Source organism: Cetorhinus maximus, chromosome 2 (genome assembly GCF_964194155.1).
Source record: "Cetorhinus maximus chromosome 2, sCetMax3.hap1.1, whole genome shotgun sequence".
Classification (NCBI taxonomy): domain Eukaryota; kingdom Metazoa; phylum Chordata; class Chondrichthyes; order Lamniformes; family Cetorhinidae; genus Cetorhinus; species Cetorhinus maximus.
Genome location: NC_135880.1, coordinates 83266862 through 83285967, shown reverse-complemented (window position 1 = coordinate 83285967; position 19106 = coordinate 83266862). Strand labels below are relative to the sequence as shown.

The following is a 19106-nucleotide window of genomic DNA, read 5'->3' as shown; positions in this document are numbered from 1 at the left end:
ATAACACAAGATGATAATTTACTTGAACTTCCAAAGACAAAGCGCATAATTTCAAATTGTTACACTTTTTCTGTCCATAAAAATTGGCAGATTTGATACTTGTAAAAAATGACTTCACCAATACAAGCGGTACCATCTAAGTATATCTCACACTTCTCCCTCGCCTCCAGATAAAATTAAATCAACTAGAAAATATAACTAATCTTCAGTCAAACGTTTACAAATGCAAATTAGAAATATAGCACATGGAATTTACAACAGTTACTGCAATTCAATTCACACATTGGAGGTGGCGGCATAGTGGTATGGTCACTGGACTAGTAATCCAGAGACCTAGGGTGATGCTCTGGGGAACTGAGTTTGAATCCCACCACACGTATCATGAAATTTGAATTCAATAAAAATCTCGAATTAAAAAGTCTAATGATAACCATGAAACCATTGTCGATTGTTGTAAAAACCCATGTGGTTCAATAATGCCCTCAGGGAAGGGAAACCTGCAGTACTTACCTCATCTGGTCTATATGTGACTCCAGACCCACAGCAATGCAGCTAACATTTAGAATGCCTCTGAAATGGCCTAGCAAGCCACTCAGTTGTATTAAACCGCTAAAAAGCCTAAAAGGGATAAAACCAGACGGACGACCCGGCATCAACCAAGGCACCGGAAACAACAAGGACAAACTCAGTCCTGTCAACCCTGCAAAGTCCTCCTTAATAACTGCAGGGGGCTAGTGCCAAAATTGGGAGAACTGTCTCTCAGACTGATAATCATAAACACGGAATCATGCCTTACAGATAATGGCCCAGACACCAGAATCATCATCCCTGGGTAAGTTCTGTCCTACCAGCAGGCTGAGCTGGCCGAGTCCTAAAGGACATAGTTGCTAGACTGGGTCTGTGACAGGTGGTGAGGGAACCAACAAGAGAGAAAAATGTCCTTGACCGCATCTTCACCAACCTGCCTGCCGCAGATGCGTCTGCCCATGACAGTATCGGTAGGAGTGACCACCGCACAGTCCTTGTGGAGACGCAGTCCGATCTTCACATTAAGGATACCCTCCATCGTGTTGTGTAGCACTACCATTGTGCTAAGAGGGATAGATTGCGAAAAGATATAACTCAAGACTGGGCGACCATGAGGTGCTGTGGGCATCAGGAGCAACAGAATTGCACTCAACCACAATCTATAATCTCATGGTCCGGCATATCCCCCCACTCTACCATTATCACCAAGCCATGGGATCGACCCTGGTTCAATGAAGAGTGCAGGGGGCCATGCCAGGGCCAGCACCAGGTATACCTTAAAAAAGTGAGGTGTCAACCTGTTGAAGCTACAACACAGGACTACTTGTATGCCAAACAGCTAATGCAGCAAGTGATAGACATAGCTAAGCAATTCCCCAATCAACAGATCAGATCTTAGCTCTGCATGTCCTGTCACATCCAGCCGTGAATGGTGGGGGACAATTAAACAACTCAATGCAGAGGAGGCTCCACAAATATCCCCACCCTCAATGATGGGGGAGGGGGCCCAACTTATCAGTGCAAAAGGTAAGGCTGAAGCATTTGCACCAGTCTTCAACCAGAAGTGCCAAGTGGATGATCCATCTCGGCCTCATCGGGAGGTCCTCAACGTCACAGATGCCAGTCTTCAGCCAATTCGATTCACTTCACGTGATATCAAGAAACAGCTAAGGGCACTGGATAAGGCAAAGGCTATGGGTCCTGACAATATTCCGGCAATAGTACTGAAGATTTGTGCTCCAGATCTTGCCGCGCCCCGAGCCAAGCTGTTCCAGTACAGCTACAACACTGGCATCTACTCAGCAATGTGGGAAATTGCCCAGGTATGTCCTGTACACAAGCAGGACAAATCTAACCCTGCGAATTACCACCCCATCAGTCTACTCTCGATCATCAGTAAAGTGATGGAAGGGGTCATCAACAGTGCAATCAAGCAACACTTGCTTAGCAATAACCTGCTCACTGACACTCAGTTTGGGTTTCGCCAGGACCTTTCTGCTCCTTACTTCATTCCAGCTTTTGTTCAAACATGAATAAAGGAACTGAACTCCCGATGTGAGGTGAAAGTGACTGCCCATGTCGTCAAGGCAGCATTTGACCAAGTGTGGCATCAAGCAGCCCTAGCAAAACTGGACTCAATGGGAATCAGAGGTAAAACGCCCCACTGGTTGAAGTCATCCCTAGCACAAAGGAAGGTGGTTGTGGTTGTTCAAGGTCAATCATTGCAGCTCCAGGACATCACTGTAGCAGTTCCTCAGGGTAGTGTTCTAGCCCCAACCATATTCAGCTGCTTCATCAATGACCTTCACACCATCATAAGGTCAGAAGTGGTGATGTTTGCTGATAATTGCACAATGTCCAGCACCATTCGTGACTCCTCAGACATTGACGCAGTCCACAGCCAAAGACCTGGACAATATCCAGGCTTGGGCTGACAAGTGGCAAGTAACATTTGCGCCATTGCTTGGCGCTTGTGTGGCCATCTCCAACAAGACAGAATCTAACCACTGCCCCATGCCATTCAGTGGCATTACCATTGCTGAATCTCCCACTAACAACCTTCTGGGGGTTATCATTGACGAGAAACTGAACTGGACTAGCCATACAAATACTGTCACGACAAGAACAGGTCAGAGGCTAGAAATCCTGCGGTGAGTAATGCATCTCCTGATTCCCCAAAGCCTGTCCACCATCTACAAGGCACAAATCAGGAATATCATGGAATATTTTTCACTTGCCTGGATGAGTGCGGTTCCACCAACACTCAAGAAGCTTGTCACCATCCAGGACAAAGCAACTCACTTGATTGGCATCCCACCCACAAACATTCACTCCCTCCACCACCAACACACAATGGCAGCGATGTGTACTATCTACAAGGTGCACTGCACTAACTCACCAAGGCTTCTTAGAGAGCATCTTCCAAACCCACGACCACTACCATCTAGAAGAACAAGGGAAGCAGACGCATGGGAACACCACTACCTGGGAGTTTCCCGCCAAGCCACTCACTATCCTGACTTGGAAATATGTCGCCGTTTCCTCATTGTCACTGGGTCAAAACCTGGAACTCCCTCCCTATCAACACTGTGGGCATACCTACAACACATGGACTACAGTAGTTCAAGAAGATAGCACGCCACCAGCTTCTCAAGGGCAATTGCGGATAGGCAATAAATGTTGGCCTGGCCAGTGACACCCACATCCTATGAATGAATTTTAAAAATCAGCAGTGTGATCTGTGCATGAAAAAACTGCACATACGCATGTGCACTGTAATAACCACAAATATTCACATTAAATAGTGACAGCATGCTTCAATGAAAAGCAGCATAGATACCCAAAGAAACTGTAATTCTTCATTACAAATTAAGTGCAACATTCTTCACAGGTTTGTACAAGAACAATATTGAAACTACATGACAAGGGTAAATTCACATTTCAGAATACTGCTGGTTGGAAAATCAGGTTCACAATACTGTAATTCTATCTCTAAACTAAGCCTTTGAGTGTCATTCGCTATTGGAAGTGCAGGATTAATAAATTTCCTCTTGCATGTATAAGAATTCTAGACAATCTCAATTCCAGGTAATCTCAAAGGACAGTCAACATTTCCTAACTTTCTAGTTTAATATTTTTTCCATCAAAATTTCTGATACAGTTGCTTCAGGTCATCAGATCATGAAATATCATGTAGAAGACAGTATAATGTGTCAACAATCTCATTTGATTTTTTAATGATGTGTTGAATGACATCATAGGAATTGGATCTGGGGTATTTGTCTGAAGATGCTATTGTACTCTTGCAGATAACAAACCTTGCGTGCTGCATACATTTTCAACCATGGGCTAAGCAATAAGGCATGCTGGTATCCCCACATGCATTTTAATTGCTTTGAACAGCTGAAGAGAAGATCCCAAATGGTACTGACTGCAAGTGCTAGCTGACCCAACTGATTTTTTTTTCAGTACCTGGGCATCCTGGTGAATGCAAATTTCATCTTGGACATGATCCTCCTCAGCTGCACCAAGGAGGTATGAAAGACACTTTTGGCTTTTCTCCAGTGACATCCAAGTCACAATGCAGGTTAATCTTTTAATGTACTACAAATATCCAACAGTTCTTTTTCATAATTTAGAACTCTCAAGCACAAAATGAAAAGCTTCCTTCAAGCTATATGCTATGATTAACCTAAGAATTGATATTTGTGGCAAAAATGAATAGTTGCAGAGTGGAAATACACCGGAAGGAGTATCAAACTCAAGGTGCACACACCAGTTTGTCGAGGCCCCAAGCAAAGGAACCTAGCTTAACGAGTTGGTCATGTGTGAGCCTGATGAGTGAGCCTGGTATGTTGCACTGGATATAGATATCCACAACTTAAACATGATTCAAGCTTCCCTACGTAGGTCTTTTCACCATACTAAAAGTAGATTTTTCAGCCTATAGTCTGTGAGGAAATTCTAACACTTAGGGCAATAGTATTATATGCAAATATTAAAGCATACAATTGTTGGTACCTCGTCTGAATATACATCTTGGTTGCATTGAAGCAAATAACTCCAGGAAACATCATTCAGTGGGACATTGTAGCCAAGGGGTTCGCAATGCACAATGCTATGCTGAGTTGTACTGCTAATAATGCTGAAGAGCTGTTATAGTTCATATCTATCTAGTGAGAACTCAAAACCTTACTCATCAGTTGTCTACTCAATTGGAATTAAGATGGCTCCAAGCTAACACACATAGCAATGAAAAATTGGAAAACAAGCCAACCTCTTTAGCAGACTTGGTAACCAAATACATGAGATAGGCATTTCCACAGTACTGCAGTGTAGTGATGATTAACTGGCCAGCTTCACTCATTAATGGAATCTGGAGTAACAGAAATTTATTGAGGGCTAGAGTTCTTCCACTTTTCTCCAGATAGTCCCACACACTAAAGCCCTAATCTTTAGTATTGCCCCAGCTGGATGAGCAGTAGGAAGTATTGACTGGCATTTTTAGAAACTTCTGCTGTACCCGACTAAACTCTGGTTCTGCCAATCTGTATCAAAGCTCTCTGGAATTAAGTAACTGGGATTAAAAAAAGGAGAATGCGCACCTCATAAATGGACAATCGGAAACCCTGCCAGAGGGTGTAAATCTCAGTAATTTGGGGAAATCAAACATGAGTCTCAACCTGCGTAAAACATTTGCTGACCAATAGAAACTAACTCAAAAAAACCCCCTGCCAAATGGATTCTAATAACAATTTTGAGATAAAAGCATACCAAATTCCAAGACCAATCTTCTCACTGTTAAAAATAAAAACACAAGTTGTCTCCACTTACTGTAGAACGCTTAGTTTTCAGATTTAAAAGGGAGGTGGGCTCAAAAATGCAGATCAAATTTCCGTATGATGCTGCAATCTGTGGAGGAAACACATTTAAACAGTGATAATGAGTTACTAATTCCCACAATTACAAGATCACCATTTATCAGACCATAGGATGGGACTGAATTAAAGGTCAAATACATCATCTTTGTTTCAAACAGCATGCTGTGGCCTTGATGTCTCCAAGAGATTAAGTGATGCCTGTTTCCAGGTTCACTCATTGAAAAATGTTGGTCACGCATGTCTCTTTTTTTTCCGCCCATTCCATAATTTTACAATTGTATTGCCCATACTCTATAACAAATTTTAGATAATGCCATTGCACATGGATGTTCTGGAATAAAAGGTTCCAAACATTAGTTATACAGGCAGTCAACATCAACGCAGAAAGCAAAAGATCTCCAAACGTCCACAACACAACTGCAGAAATGACAAAATTGATGCAACTTGTATTGGTGTACAAGAGAGTCAGGTGTGTTTTATAGGTTGTTTATCCCTAAAATTATTTCGAAAGCTAACTTCAATCTCCTTTTCTGCTTCCTCCCAATAATCACAAAGTCTTGTGCTGTAAATGTACTGAAGCTGTAGAAGATTGATTAAAGTGTATATCCAGAATTGAGGTTATGTAAATATGTAACTGCAGCAATTCCCACATCCTCCAATGATGCAGACAAACATTTTCAGCCAAGTATGAATGTATCAATAGCAATATAGAATAATTGGGTCTCTGTGGCTCATCTCGTTGAGTGCGCTTTTATATAGTCTTACATCTCCAAGTACTTCATGTACAATGAATTCCTTCTGAACTTAGAAAGTATCGTAGGAAGAGGACAATGTATTAAGGGTGACTGAACAGTGGACCAGAGTGTTGCACATGGAATGGTCCCTTTGGAATGCTAAAAGGGGAGGACAGGAGAAGATATATTTGGTGGTGGCATCATGTTGGAGGTGGCAGAAACATGAAGATGATCAGTTGAATGCAGAAGCTATTGTGGTGGAAGATGAAGAGAGGGGGAACTCTATCATGGCTCTGGGAGGGAGGGGAAGCAGTGAGAGCAGAAGTGCGGGAAATGGGTATGATGTGGTCGAGGCCCTGTCAAAATGGTCGGTGGGGTGGGGCGTGGAATTGGGTATCCTTGTATCTTTCACTCAAACACTAGTTTGACCTCAACTGGAGTGCATCCAGTTCTGGGCACCACAATTTAGGAAGGATGTGATGGCATTAGAGAGTTGCAGAAAAGATTCACATGAATGGTTCCAGGGATGAGGAACTTCAGTTAGGAAAGGAGTTTGGAGAAGTTGGGATTGTCCTTCTTGGAGAAGAGAAGGTTGCAATGAGATTTAATAAAAGTATTCAAAGTCATGAGGGATCTGGGCAGAGCAGATAGGGAGAAACTGTTCCCATTAGCGGAAGGATCGAGAATCAGACGGCGCAGATTAAAGGTAATTGGCAAAAGCAGCAATAGCAACATGAGAAAAAAAGCTTTTTTTATAGCGAGTGGCTAGGATGTGGAATGCACTTAGTGTTTTGGAGGCTGGGTCAATTGAGGGTTTCAAACGGGAAATGGATCATTATCTGAAAAGGGAAATTTTACAGGGCTATGGGAAAAAGGCAAGGGGTTGGCACTAGGTGATCTGCTCCTTTAGAGGGCCAGGACAGACACAACAGGCAAAATGGCCTCCTTCTGTGCTGTAATCATTCTATGATTCAATGACTAATATTGGAAAAATATAGTTTAATAAACAGAATTCCCCAAAAAGTTGTATAACAATTTTATCATGTCTCAAATGCCTAAAAGAGCTTCACATATAACAATCAACTTCAGTACAGTAACTTATGTAAGCAAGAAATACAAGATCCCACAAACAATAGTGAAATTAATGGCCAATTCATCTATTTCGATTGTACTGAGGAGCAAGGTAAGAAGTTCTTGTATCTTTAGTTACTGCTAACAGACAGACAAAGCCTCAACTTAACTTCTCAGATAACAGGCTGTTCTTCTGATAATTCAGAACTCCTAAATTTTTGCCAGTTTATCGGATGCCCTCAACAAGGAAGGCTGAAATAAACTGGAGATTAGAGAGGGAGAGGCAGAGCTTGTTTCAAAATAAACATGTCTACCCCGCCACCCCATCCCAATTTTCTTTTTCTCCTCTTGGCTCCTGAAAGCACTGACCCAAATTGGGGTACAGTTCCAAGCGCAGTTGTCAAATTGGGTTCACATGACCAAGAACCAATGTCAGCAGACTGGAGTTGGGGGAGAGAATGAACACAGGAATAGAAGTAGGCCATTTAGCCCCTCAAGTTTGTTCCACAATTGAATGAGATCACAGCATATCTGTGACCGGACTCAATGTCAGATATCCCTCAAAATTTTAGAAATACAAATCTCATTTAAAAATAATTGATTTAGCAACAATTTCCATTTGCATAAGTGTTTCAAGCTTCTACCAACCTGTGTGTGTATACAGGTGTTTCCTAATTTCACACCTCAAAAGTCTGGCTCTAATTTTCAGACTATGACCCCTTGTCATAGACTCCCAAACAAGCAGAAAAAGTCTCTCTCTGCCTACCCTTTGCTCCCTTCAATATCCTAAAAACTTTGATTAAATCACCCCATAACCTTCTAAATTCCAGAGAAATAACACTCATTTGTGTAATCTCACTTAGTAATTTAAACCCTGGAATCCAGTTTCGTTCTGTTAAATATATCCTGCACTCCCTCCAAGGTCACCTTTCTTAAAATGTAGTGCCCAAATTGCTCATAGTTTAGGTGTGGTCAAACCAGGGCTTTGTATAGCTTAAGCATGATTTCTACCCTCTTGCATTCAGTTTTTCTAGGTATAAATCCTAGCATTGTAAGAGCCTCTTTGATTATTTCCTGTACCTGTTCATGACATTTTCATGATCTAGACCCCAAATCTCTTTGGATCTTCACTTTTTCTAGCTTTTCATCATTTAGAAAGTTAGCTTTTCAGCATCATTAAAGGAATGCTTTACTGATTTACAAGTAGAATCATAGTATTAACCTTATTTTCCTCACCAAAAGAGAGATATTGACCATAACTGTAGAAACTGAACTGCTGGTTGGCTGAGATCAAATAATAATACAGACAAGGAATTCAACCTCAGATCTTGTTTGAATCTGCTTCCGAATGGTGACATACCACGCTAAGAAGCTGTAGCAATGAAGGAGCTTTGGACTGTATAATCTGAAAAACTTGAAATTGCCTATGACTATTGAACTAAGCCAAAAGAATACAAGTCCCAAAGTTGGAACAAATATTACAGAATTTTGTTTCTTCATTTAAAAAGCATAGCCTTGAGCTGGGTAACTTGCAGAGAAAATTCATTAGCAGCAACTAATCACTATATTTACTGCACTGGTGCATGAGTTAAATACAGTAAATGACACCAAAGGGAAATAGAACACAACACTAATGCGACATGACAGATTTGATTAATTGAAAGAATTACTTATGATTGAAAAAAAAAAAGACATGCTGTTAAAGCTTTTCATCTTGGACTCAGGACAGAAGCAAGTATGCCAAATTTCCAAGGAAGCAACAATTTATAGTATATGAGAAAAGGATGCTGATCGGATGGCAGGTCAGCTCTGATTGGTCAAGGCATTACCATGGTAAGAAAGTAAGTTGTGAAGAGGACATAAGGAGGCAACAAAATGATAAGGATAGGTTAAGTGAGTGGGCAAAGATTTTACAAACGGAGTATAATGTGGGAAAACGTGAAATCGTCCATTTTGGCAGGAAAAATAAAAGAGAAGCATTTTTTTTTAAACTATTCTTTGACAGGATGTGGGCTTCGCTGGCTGGGCTAGCGTGTAATGACCATCCCTAGTTGCCCTTGAGAAAGTGGTGGTGAGCTGCCTTCTTGAACCGTTTGAATCCATGTGGTGTAGGTACACCCACAGCGCTGTTAGGAAGGGAGTTCCAGGATTCTGACCCAGCAACAGTGAAGGAACGGCAAGATATTTCCAAGTCAGGATGGGAGTGACTTGGAGGAGAACTTCCAGGTGGTGGTGTTTCCTTGCATCTGCTGCCCTTGTCTTCCTAGATTCCAAGTCGTGGGTTTCGAAGTTGCTGTCTAAGGAGCCTAAGTGGTGAGAGATTGCAGAGCTCCCAGGTGCAGAGAGATCTGGGAGTCCCAGTGCATGAATCACAAAAGGCTAGTGTGCAAATACAGTAAGTAATTAAGAAAGCTAATAGAATGTTATCATTTATTGCGAGGGGAATTGAATATAAAAATAGGGAGGTTATGCTTAAGTTGTACAGGGCACTAGTAAGACCACATTTGGAGTACAGTGTACAATACTGGTCACCTTATTTAAGAAAGGATGTAAATGTGTTGGAAGCAGTTCAAAGAAGGCTCATCAGGCTAATACCTGAAAGAGGTGGGCTGTCTTATGAGGAAAGGTTGGACAAACTCGGCTTGTATCTGCTGAAGTTTAGAAAAATAAGAGGCCACTTGATCGCAACGTAGAATCCTGAGGGGTCTTGACAGGGTGGATGTGGAGAGGATGCTTCCTCTTTTAGAAAAATCTAGAACCAGGGGTCACCGTTTAAAAATAAGAGGTTGCCCATTTAAACCAGAGGCGAGGCGAAATTTTTTCACTTAAAAAGTTGAGGTTTTGGAACTTTGATTCCACCAGTCTTCCAGGAAGAGTGTCTTTGAATATTTTTAAGGCAGAGGTGAATAGTTTCTTGGTAAGCAAGGGATGATAGGTTATCGGCAGTAGGTGGGATGCGGATTTCAGGCTACTATCAGATCAGCCTTGATCTTATTAAACGGCGGAGCAGGCTAGAGGGGCAGAATGGCCTACTCCTGCTCCTTGTCCATATGCAATGCACCAAGGATCTGTTGTCCACAATGCTTTTGTTTAATTCAAAAAAGGTGCAATGCCTGGACAAATTCCTTTTGCCTGCAGATGTCAGGTCCCTGCGTATGAATATATGTAGCTTCAAGCAAGCCAAGTGAGCTACATTGCGAGTCAGACTGATAATCTTAAATTGGTTGTTATTGTAATGCTTGGTACACTTGGAATTGTTCAGCAAGTGCTGCCCAATCGCGAAATCACAACATTAGACGTTATGTTGAGTTTTGCAAACATAGGCTGGTTGAGTAAAGTTAGCACTCTGCCTGTTGTGAACAGCTGAAGGGATGTGCTGCTCGATACGATCTGCCAGTTGTTGGGGCGTATGGCCCACTTACCTAGCATTGCATCGGCACTGAAATTCATATATCACATTGCTCATTTATGTATTACGCAGGTGGTCTTTTTGGCTTGACAGCATCATCCTGTTTGTGCAACATAGCACTTATGTTGCTACTGCGCAATAACAGCATCAAGCGGTTATCGTCGCCTGTTGCTCAAATTTTTGAGACATTTTACCCTTCCAAGGCAATTTGAGGTAGGCTGGGCATTTTTCATGTCTATCTTTCTCACCACATTGAAATTGGTTCTTGCTCTGCTACAGTGAAAGGAGCTAGCTGTTTGGTGAGTATCTGGTAAGTTGGTAAGTGCTATTCTATCCCTAAGGTTTAAAATAGTACATAATTTGGTGCTAAAGTTAATAAAATATATAAGGAAACAACATTAAATATGTGATTAATACAATTAAGTAATTATTTAAAACACATTAAGGGTGGCAGGACAGGTGATGTGCCAAGGCTACAGCATGTGGGAGCTCCTGGATAACACTGTGATCCAGGACAAACACATTTACAGTAAGTGCGGCTTGAGGAACTTTGGCTCAGAGTCATTGAGCTGGAGGCTAAGCTGCAAACTCTGCAACACATCAGGGAGCGGGAAAGTTACCTGGATGCTTTATACCAGGAGGCAGTCACACCACTTAGGACAGGGTCATCTGATTTGGTCCGTGGCCAGGGACAAGAGGGTGCGGTTGCAGGTGAGACAGGTAAGGGGACCCAGGGGGCAGGAGTGCAAGTGTGACCTCTGCAATTATCCAACAGGTTTGAGGTCCTCTCAGCTTGTTTGGATGAAAGTAGGGGCTGCAGGGTGGATGAGCAAACTGACCACGGCACCATGGTACAGGATGTCATCCAAGTGGGGGGGGGGGGGGATTGCAAAAAGGAATGTAGTGGTAGTCAGGGACAGTATAGTAAGCAGGATTGACAATGTTCTCTGCAGCAAAGAGCAAGAGTCCAGATGGCTGTTGCCTGCCCGGTGCCAGGGTTCGGGACATCTGTTCAGGGCTGGAGAGGAGCTCACAGTGGGAAGGGGAGGGTCCAGTGGTCATGGTCCGCATAGGTACCAACAATGTAGGCAGGATAAGGGAGGAGGCTCTGCATAGTCAGTATGACAAGCTAGGGGCCAAATTAAGAAGCAGAACCTCAAAAGGTAATAATTTCTGGATTATTACCTAAAACTCGTGCAAATTGGCATAAGACTCAAGGATTGGTGAGAGAAGTGGGTTCCAGTTTGTGGGGCACTGACACCAGCATTGGGGAAAGTGGGATCTGTACCATTGGGGTGGTCTACACCTGAACCATGCTGGGGCCGGTGCCCTTGCGAGCTGCCTAACTAGGGAAGTAGAGAGGGTTTTAAACTGAATAGTAAGGGTTTGGGATCAAATTTGGGAAGATGTGGTAAACCAAAGAGAAGGGACAAGGCAAGAAAGACAGGTATTAATTTGGGAAATGATAAGAACATAAGAAATAGGAACAGGAGTACACCATTCGGCCCCTCGAGTCTGCTCCGTCATTTAATAAGATCATGGCTGATGATCTTGCATTTCGATTTCCACGTTTCCATCCAACTCCAATAACCTTTTATTCCCTTGCTTAACACGAATCTATCTACCTCTGCCTTAAAAATATTCAATGACCCCCGCCTCCACCACCTTCTGAGGCAATGAGTTCCAAAGTCTCACAACCCTCAGAAAAAAAATTCTCCATCTCTGTCCTAAAAAGGCAACCTCTAATTTTAAAACAGTGCCCCCTAGTTCTTGACTCACCCACAAGAGGAAACATCCTTTCGACAACCTCCTTGTCCAGGCCGTTCAGGATCTTGTATACTTCAATCAAATCACTCCTCACTCTTCTAAACTCCAGTGGAAACAAGCACAGTTTGTCCACCCTTTCCTTATAAGACAACCCATTCATTCTTGGTATCAATCTAGTAAACCTCCTTTGAACCGCCTCCAATGCATTTACATCCTTCCTTAAATAAGGAGACCAAAACTGCACACACTATTCGAGGTGCGGTCTCACCAATGCCTTCTACAACTGAAGAATATCCTTCTATGTTCAATCTCTCTTGTAATAAAGGATAGATTTCTATTAGCCTTAATTATTTACTGTACCTGCGTACTAACTTTTTGTGATTCGTGTACTGGAACACCTAGATCTCTCTGCACCTCAATTATGCAGCTGTTCTCCATTTAATAATACTCTGCTTTTTTGTTCTCCCTGCCAAAGTGAACAACTTCACATTTTCCCACATTAAACTCCATTTGCCAGATCTTTGCCCACTCACTCGATCTAATTATATCCATCTACAACCTCATGTCCTCTTCACAACACAGTTCCTACCTTTGTGTCATCTGCAAATTTAGTTACCATGTCTTCACTCCCCTCATCGAAGTCATTGATGTAAATTGTAAAAAGTTAAACAGACTGTGATAGAAAGGGACAGAGAGTAGAATTCTAAGAGTAAATCAGCAGATAAGGCTGGACACTACAAAAATAATAAAGGGACAAAACTAAAGGCTGTGTATCTAAATGCACGTAGCACTCAAAACAAAACAGATGAACTGATAGCGCAAATAGAAATAAGTACGATTTGATAGTCATTAGAGAGACATGGCTACAGGATGACATAGATTGGGACCTGAATATTAAAAGGTATGTGACATTTAGGAAGGACAAGAAGTTAGGAAAAGGTGGAGGGGTGGCTCTGTTAATTAATGATTAACACATTCGAGAGGGGTGACCTAAGTTCAGGGAGCCAGGATGTAGAAGCAGTTTGGGTTGAGATGAGGAATGATAAAGGCAAGAAGTCACTGACGGAAGTGGTGTACAGGCCTCCTAAGTGTAACTACACAGTACGACAGAGTATAAAAGAAGAGATAATGGGAGCTTGCCAGAAAGGTACAGCAATAATCATGGGGGGTTATAATCTATATGCAGACTGGAAAAATCAGTTGGGCAAAGGTAGCGTAGATGAAGAGTTCATAATGTTTTTGGGGTAGTTTCTTAGAACAGCACGTTCTGGAGCCAACCAGAGAGCAGACTATACTAGACCTGGTACTGAGTAACGAGATAGAATTAATTGATAACCTCATTGTGAAGGCACCCCAAGGTAGCAGCGATCATAATATAATTGAATTTTACATTCATTCTGAGGGAGAAACGAGTGTGTCCAAGACTAGTATTTTAAACTTAAATAAGAGCAATTATAAGGGCATGAAAGCAGAGCAAAGTGAAATGGCAAATGAGGTTAAGGGATATGTCATAGAAGTTCAGTGGCAGACATTTAAAGGGATATTTCAGAATACACAGAATAGATACATTCCAATGAGAAAGAAAAGTCCCAAGCGGAGGGCCCGCCATCTGTGGTTAATTAATAAAGTTAGAGACAGTATCAAACTTAAAGAAAAAGCATATAATTACGCAAAGATAGGTGGCAGGTCAGAAGATTGGAAAGAATATAAAGTACAGCAAAGAACGACAAAAAGATCAATAAGAACAGAAAAATTAGAGTATGAGAGAAAGCTAGCTAGTAATATAAAGACTGACAGTAAGAGTTTCTATAGATACTTAATTAAGAAAAGAGTTAACAAAGTGGGCATTGGTCCTATAGAAAGTGCATCATGGTAATTGATAATGGAAAATAGGGAGATGGCAGATGAATTAGACAGATATTTTGCTTCTGTCTTCACTGTAGAGAACACAAGTAACATCCCAGAAATAGCTGTAAATCAGAAAATGGAAGGTAGGGAGGAACTCAGGAAAATTACAATCACCAGGGAAGTGGTACTGAGCAAACTGTTGGGGCTGAGAGCTGACAAATCCCCAGATCCAGATGGATTTCATCCTAAGGCCTTGAAAGAAGTGACTAGTGAGATAGTTGATGCACTGGTTTTAATTTTCCAAAATTCCTTAGATTCGGGGAAGGTTCCATTAGATTTTGAATAAAGGAGTCGTATTTGCTATTTTTCAAAGGGAGGGAGACAGAAAGCAGGAAACTATAGGGCAGTTAGCCTAACATCTGTCATAGGGAAAATGTTAGACGTTATTATTAAAGATGTTACAGCAGGGCACTTAGAAAAATTCAAGGCAATCAGGCAGAGTCAACATGGTTTTGTAAAAGGGAAATCATGTTTAACCAAATTATCAGAGTTCTTTGAAGGAGTCACATGTGCTGTGGATAAAGGAGAACCGGTGGATGTACTGTACTTCGGTTTCCAGAAGGCATTTGATAAAGTGCCACATCCAAGGCTATTGCAGAAAACAAGAGCTCATGGTGTAGAGGGGTAACATACTGGCATGGATAGAAAATTGATTAGCTAACAGGAAACAGTTGGAATAAATGGGTCTTTTTCTGGTTGGCAGGATGTGACAGGTGGTATGCCACAGGGATTGGTTGGCAAGTGGACTCTGATTAGTAGAAGCGTTGCCATGGAGAATGCACCAGGGAACTGCCAAGCTTTTAAATTCAAACCAGGCAGGTCGACTTTGATGATTCCCAATGGCAACATCTTGACCAATGAACCAGGGAATGGCTATACCCAAAGCTTTTGTTTAGTTTGAGAAGGTGCAATGCATGGGTATGCTCCTTCTGTTTGTGAAGAAAAGGGCCCCCGAGTGTGAATATATGTGTAAGTCAGCCACACTGCAAGCCCAACTGATAATCTTAAATTGGTTGTCAGTATAATTCTTAGCATAATCAGGATTGTTTAGCAAGTGCTTTCCAATGCGGAATGACATCCAATGTTGGACACTTTGTTTTGAGTTTTGCAAGCATGGGCTGGTTGAGTACAGTCTGTGCTTTGCCTGTTGCCAACAGCCGAAGGGATGTACCGTTTGATACAATCTGCCAGCTGTTGCTATGTACAGCCTATACACCTGACATCACACTGGCACTGAAATTCATATACCACATTACTCATTTGTGTGATAGCAGAACATCTTTTAGTCTTAATGGCAGCATATTGTTAGCGGAGAATACCACTTGTGTTGCTATTTCATAATCTGAAACAGCTAGCTTCCCTTGCTGCTAAAATTTTGAGACACCTTAACCTCCTAGGATAATCTGAGGTAGAATGGGCACTTTTTGGGTCTGAAAGTGGTGGCCTCAGGCCCAGTCATGAGTTTGCACAATATACAGCAAGCAATGATCTGATAAGGGCAGCCATTATCCTTACACATCTTAATGGACTCCATCCTGCACTCAAATTCATCTTTGAAATGGAGCAGTCAAATGAACTCCCTTGCCACGATGTGCTAGTTGGGAAATCTGCCAATAGATTCTTGACTACTGTCTACCGCAAGCCGACCTTCACTGGTCAATATGTGCATTGGGATTCCTGCAGTTCCACGTGCTATAAGATTAGCCTCATTGGCAACCTCATAAATAGCCATTTTCTCACTGTGCAAGCTTGATGCTGAAATAGGATGCATCAAAGCCATTCTGTGGGATAATGGCTACCCTAATCAGATCACTGCTCACTGTATATCGCACAAACTCATGAAGGGGTCTAAGGCCACCATTTTCAGTCCTGAAAAGTGCCCATTCTATCTCAGATTACCCTGAAAGTGTACAGTGTCTGAAAAATTTGAGCTACAAGTGAAGCTAGCTATTTTACGCTGTTACTATGCAGTAGCAACACGAGTGGTATTCTCCACCAACAGGATGCTGTCAAGCCAAAAAAAAACATTCTGCCAATCACAGAAATGAGTAATGTGGTATATGAATTTCAGTGCCAGTGTGATGCCAGGTATGTAGGGCATATGTCCCAATGACTGGTGGATCTCATCAAACAGCACGTCCCTTCAGTTTTTCTCAACAGGCAGAAGTGCAGACTGTACCCAACCAGCCTTTGCTTGCAAAACTCAAAACAGTGTCCAACATTAGATGTGATTCCATGATTACACAACAGTTGCTAATCAATCCTGACTGTGCTAAGAATTATACTCAAAACCAATTTAAGATGATCAGTCAGGCTTTCAGTGTGGGTCCCTCATGCATACTAGAAGCTACATATATTCATTGGGTCCTGTTCTTGGCAGACAAAAGGAGCATGTCCATACAATGAGCCTTTTTCAACTAAACAAAAGCTTGTGGGACAGCCATTCCCTGATTCATTCCCCATGGCAATGCCTAGACCAAAGTTGGCCTGCCTGTTTTGAATTTGAACAAAAGCTTAGTAGTTAACTCTTCCCTGGTGCATTCTGCATGGTAATGCCTCTACCAGAGTCCACTTGCCAACCAATCAGCACTCTCTTCTCATACAGTATGAACTGTTGTTTCCTTTACTATTGGTATTCAAGTGAACTGTCCTGATAGGTGCAAGACGAAAAGCTTCGACTGCATGTATCTTTTTTCAGCAATACTCAAAATCTGAAACTCTCTCATCCCTCAAAAAGCTGAGGTTAGATCAACGAAACATTTCAAAATTGAGATTGATAGATATTTGTTAGAAAGGCATCAAGGGTTATGGAACCAAGCCTGGTAAAATGGAGTTAAGAAAGAGACCAGCTGTGATCTAATTGAATCATAGAAGAGGCATACAAATTGGCCAGAAAAAAAACAGACCTGAGGATTGGGAGCAGTTTAGAATTCAGCAAAGGAGGACCAAGGGATTAATTAAGAAGGGGAAAATAGAGTACGAGAGTAAGCTTGCAGGGAACATAAAAACTGACTGTAAAAGTTTCTGTAGGTATGTGAGAGAAGAAGGTTGGTGAAGACAAATGTAGGTCCCTTACAGTCAGAAACAGGGGAATTTATAATAGGGAACAAAGAAATGGCTGACCAACTAAATACATACTTTGGTTCTGTCTTCACAAAGGAGGACAGTAATAATATACCAGAAATGTTGGGGAACACAGGGTTTAGTGAGAGGGAGGAACTGAAAGAAATCAGTATTAGTAGGGAAATAGTGTTGGGGAAATTGATTTGAAGGCAAATTGAAGGCCGATAAATCCCCAGCGCCTGATAATCTACATCCCAGAGTACTTAAGGAAGTGGCCCTAGAAATAGTGGATGCATTGGTGGTCATCTTCCGAGATTCTATAGACTCTGGAACAGTTCCTTCAGATTGGAGGGTAGCTAATGTAACCCCACTATTTAAAAAGGGAGGCAGAGAAAAAACAGGGAATTATAGACCAGATAGCCTGACGTCAGTTGTGGGGAAAATTCTAGAGTCCATTATAAAAGATTTAATAACTGAGTACGTGGAAAACAGTGGCAGAATCGGACAGAGTCAGCATGGATTTATGAAAGGGAAATCATGCTTGACAAATCTACTGGAATTTTTCGAGGATGTAACTAGTAGAGTTGATGAGAGGGAGTCAGTGGATGTGGCTTATTTGGACTTTCAGAAGGCTTTCGACAAAGTCCTACATAAGAGATTGGCATGTAAAATTAAAGCACATGGGATTGGGGTAGTGTATTGAGATGGATAGAAAACTGGTTGGCAGGCAAGAAACAAAGAGTAGGAATTAATGGGTCTTTTTCCAAATGGCAGGCAGTGACTAGTGGGGTACCGCAGGGATCGGTACTGGGACCTCAGTTATTCACAATATATATTAGTGATTTAGATGAGGGAATTAAATGTAATATCTCAAAATTTGCAGATGACACAAGGCTGGGTGGGAGGGAGAGCTGAGGAGGATGCAGGGATGCTTCAGTGTGATTTGGACAAGCTGAGTGAGTGGGCAAATGCATGGCAGATGCAGTATAATGTGGATAAATGTGAGGTTATCCATTTTAGTAGCAAAAACAGGAAGGCAAATTATCTGAATAGCTATAGATTGAGAGAGGGGAATGTGCAATGAGACCTAGGTGTCCTTGTAACACCAGTCGCTGAAGGTAAGCATGCAGGTGCAGCAGGAGGTAAAGAAGGAAAATGGTATGTTGGCCTTCATAGCCAGAGGATTCGAGTACAGGAACAGGGATGTCTTGCTGCAATTGTACAGGGCCTTGGTGAGACCACACCTGGAATGTTGTGTGCAGTTTTGGTCTCCTTATCTGAGGAAGGATGTACTTGCTATAGAGGGAGTGCAGCAAAGGTGTACCTGGCTGATTCCTGGGATGGCGGGACTGACATATGAGGAGAGATTGAGTTGATTAGGATTATATTCGCTGGAGTTCAGAAGAATGAGGGGGGATCTCATAGGAACCTATAAAATTCTAACAGGACTAGGCAGGATAGATGCAGGAAGGATGTTCCCGATGGTGGGTGAGTTCAGAACCAGGGGTCACAGTCTGAGGATATGGGGTAGACCATTTAGGACTGAGATGAGGAGAAATTTCTTCACCCAGAGGGTGGTGAGCCTGTGGAATTCGTTACCACAGAAAATAGTTGAGGCCAAAACATTGTATGCTTTCAAGGAGTTAGATATAGTTCTTGGGCGAAAGGGATCAAAGGGTATGGGGAGAAAGCGGGAGCAGGCTATTGAGTTGGATGATCAGCCATGATCATAATGAATGGTGGAGC

General features: G+C 42.1%; 1 protein-coding gene across 3 annotated transcripts in view; it reads right to left on the bottom strand.

The window, feature by feature from the left end:
• Positions 1-19106, bottom strand: part of dmxl1 (Dmx like 1) — a 259834-nt gene that overhangs the window by 202673 nt on the left and 38055 nt on the right. For all 3 annotated transcript variants that reach the window (XM_078566607.1, XM_078566622.1, XM_078566614.1), the window contains exon 3: positions 5362-5439. In XM_078566607.1, the coding sequence (XP_078422733.1) occupies positions 5362-5439 (78 nt within the window). The remainder of the gene's footprint in view (positions 1-5361; positions 5440-19106) is intronic.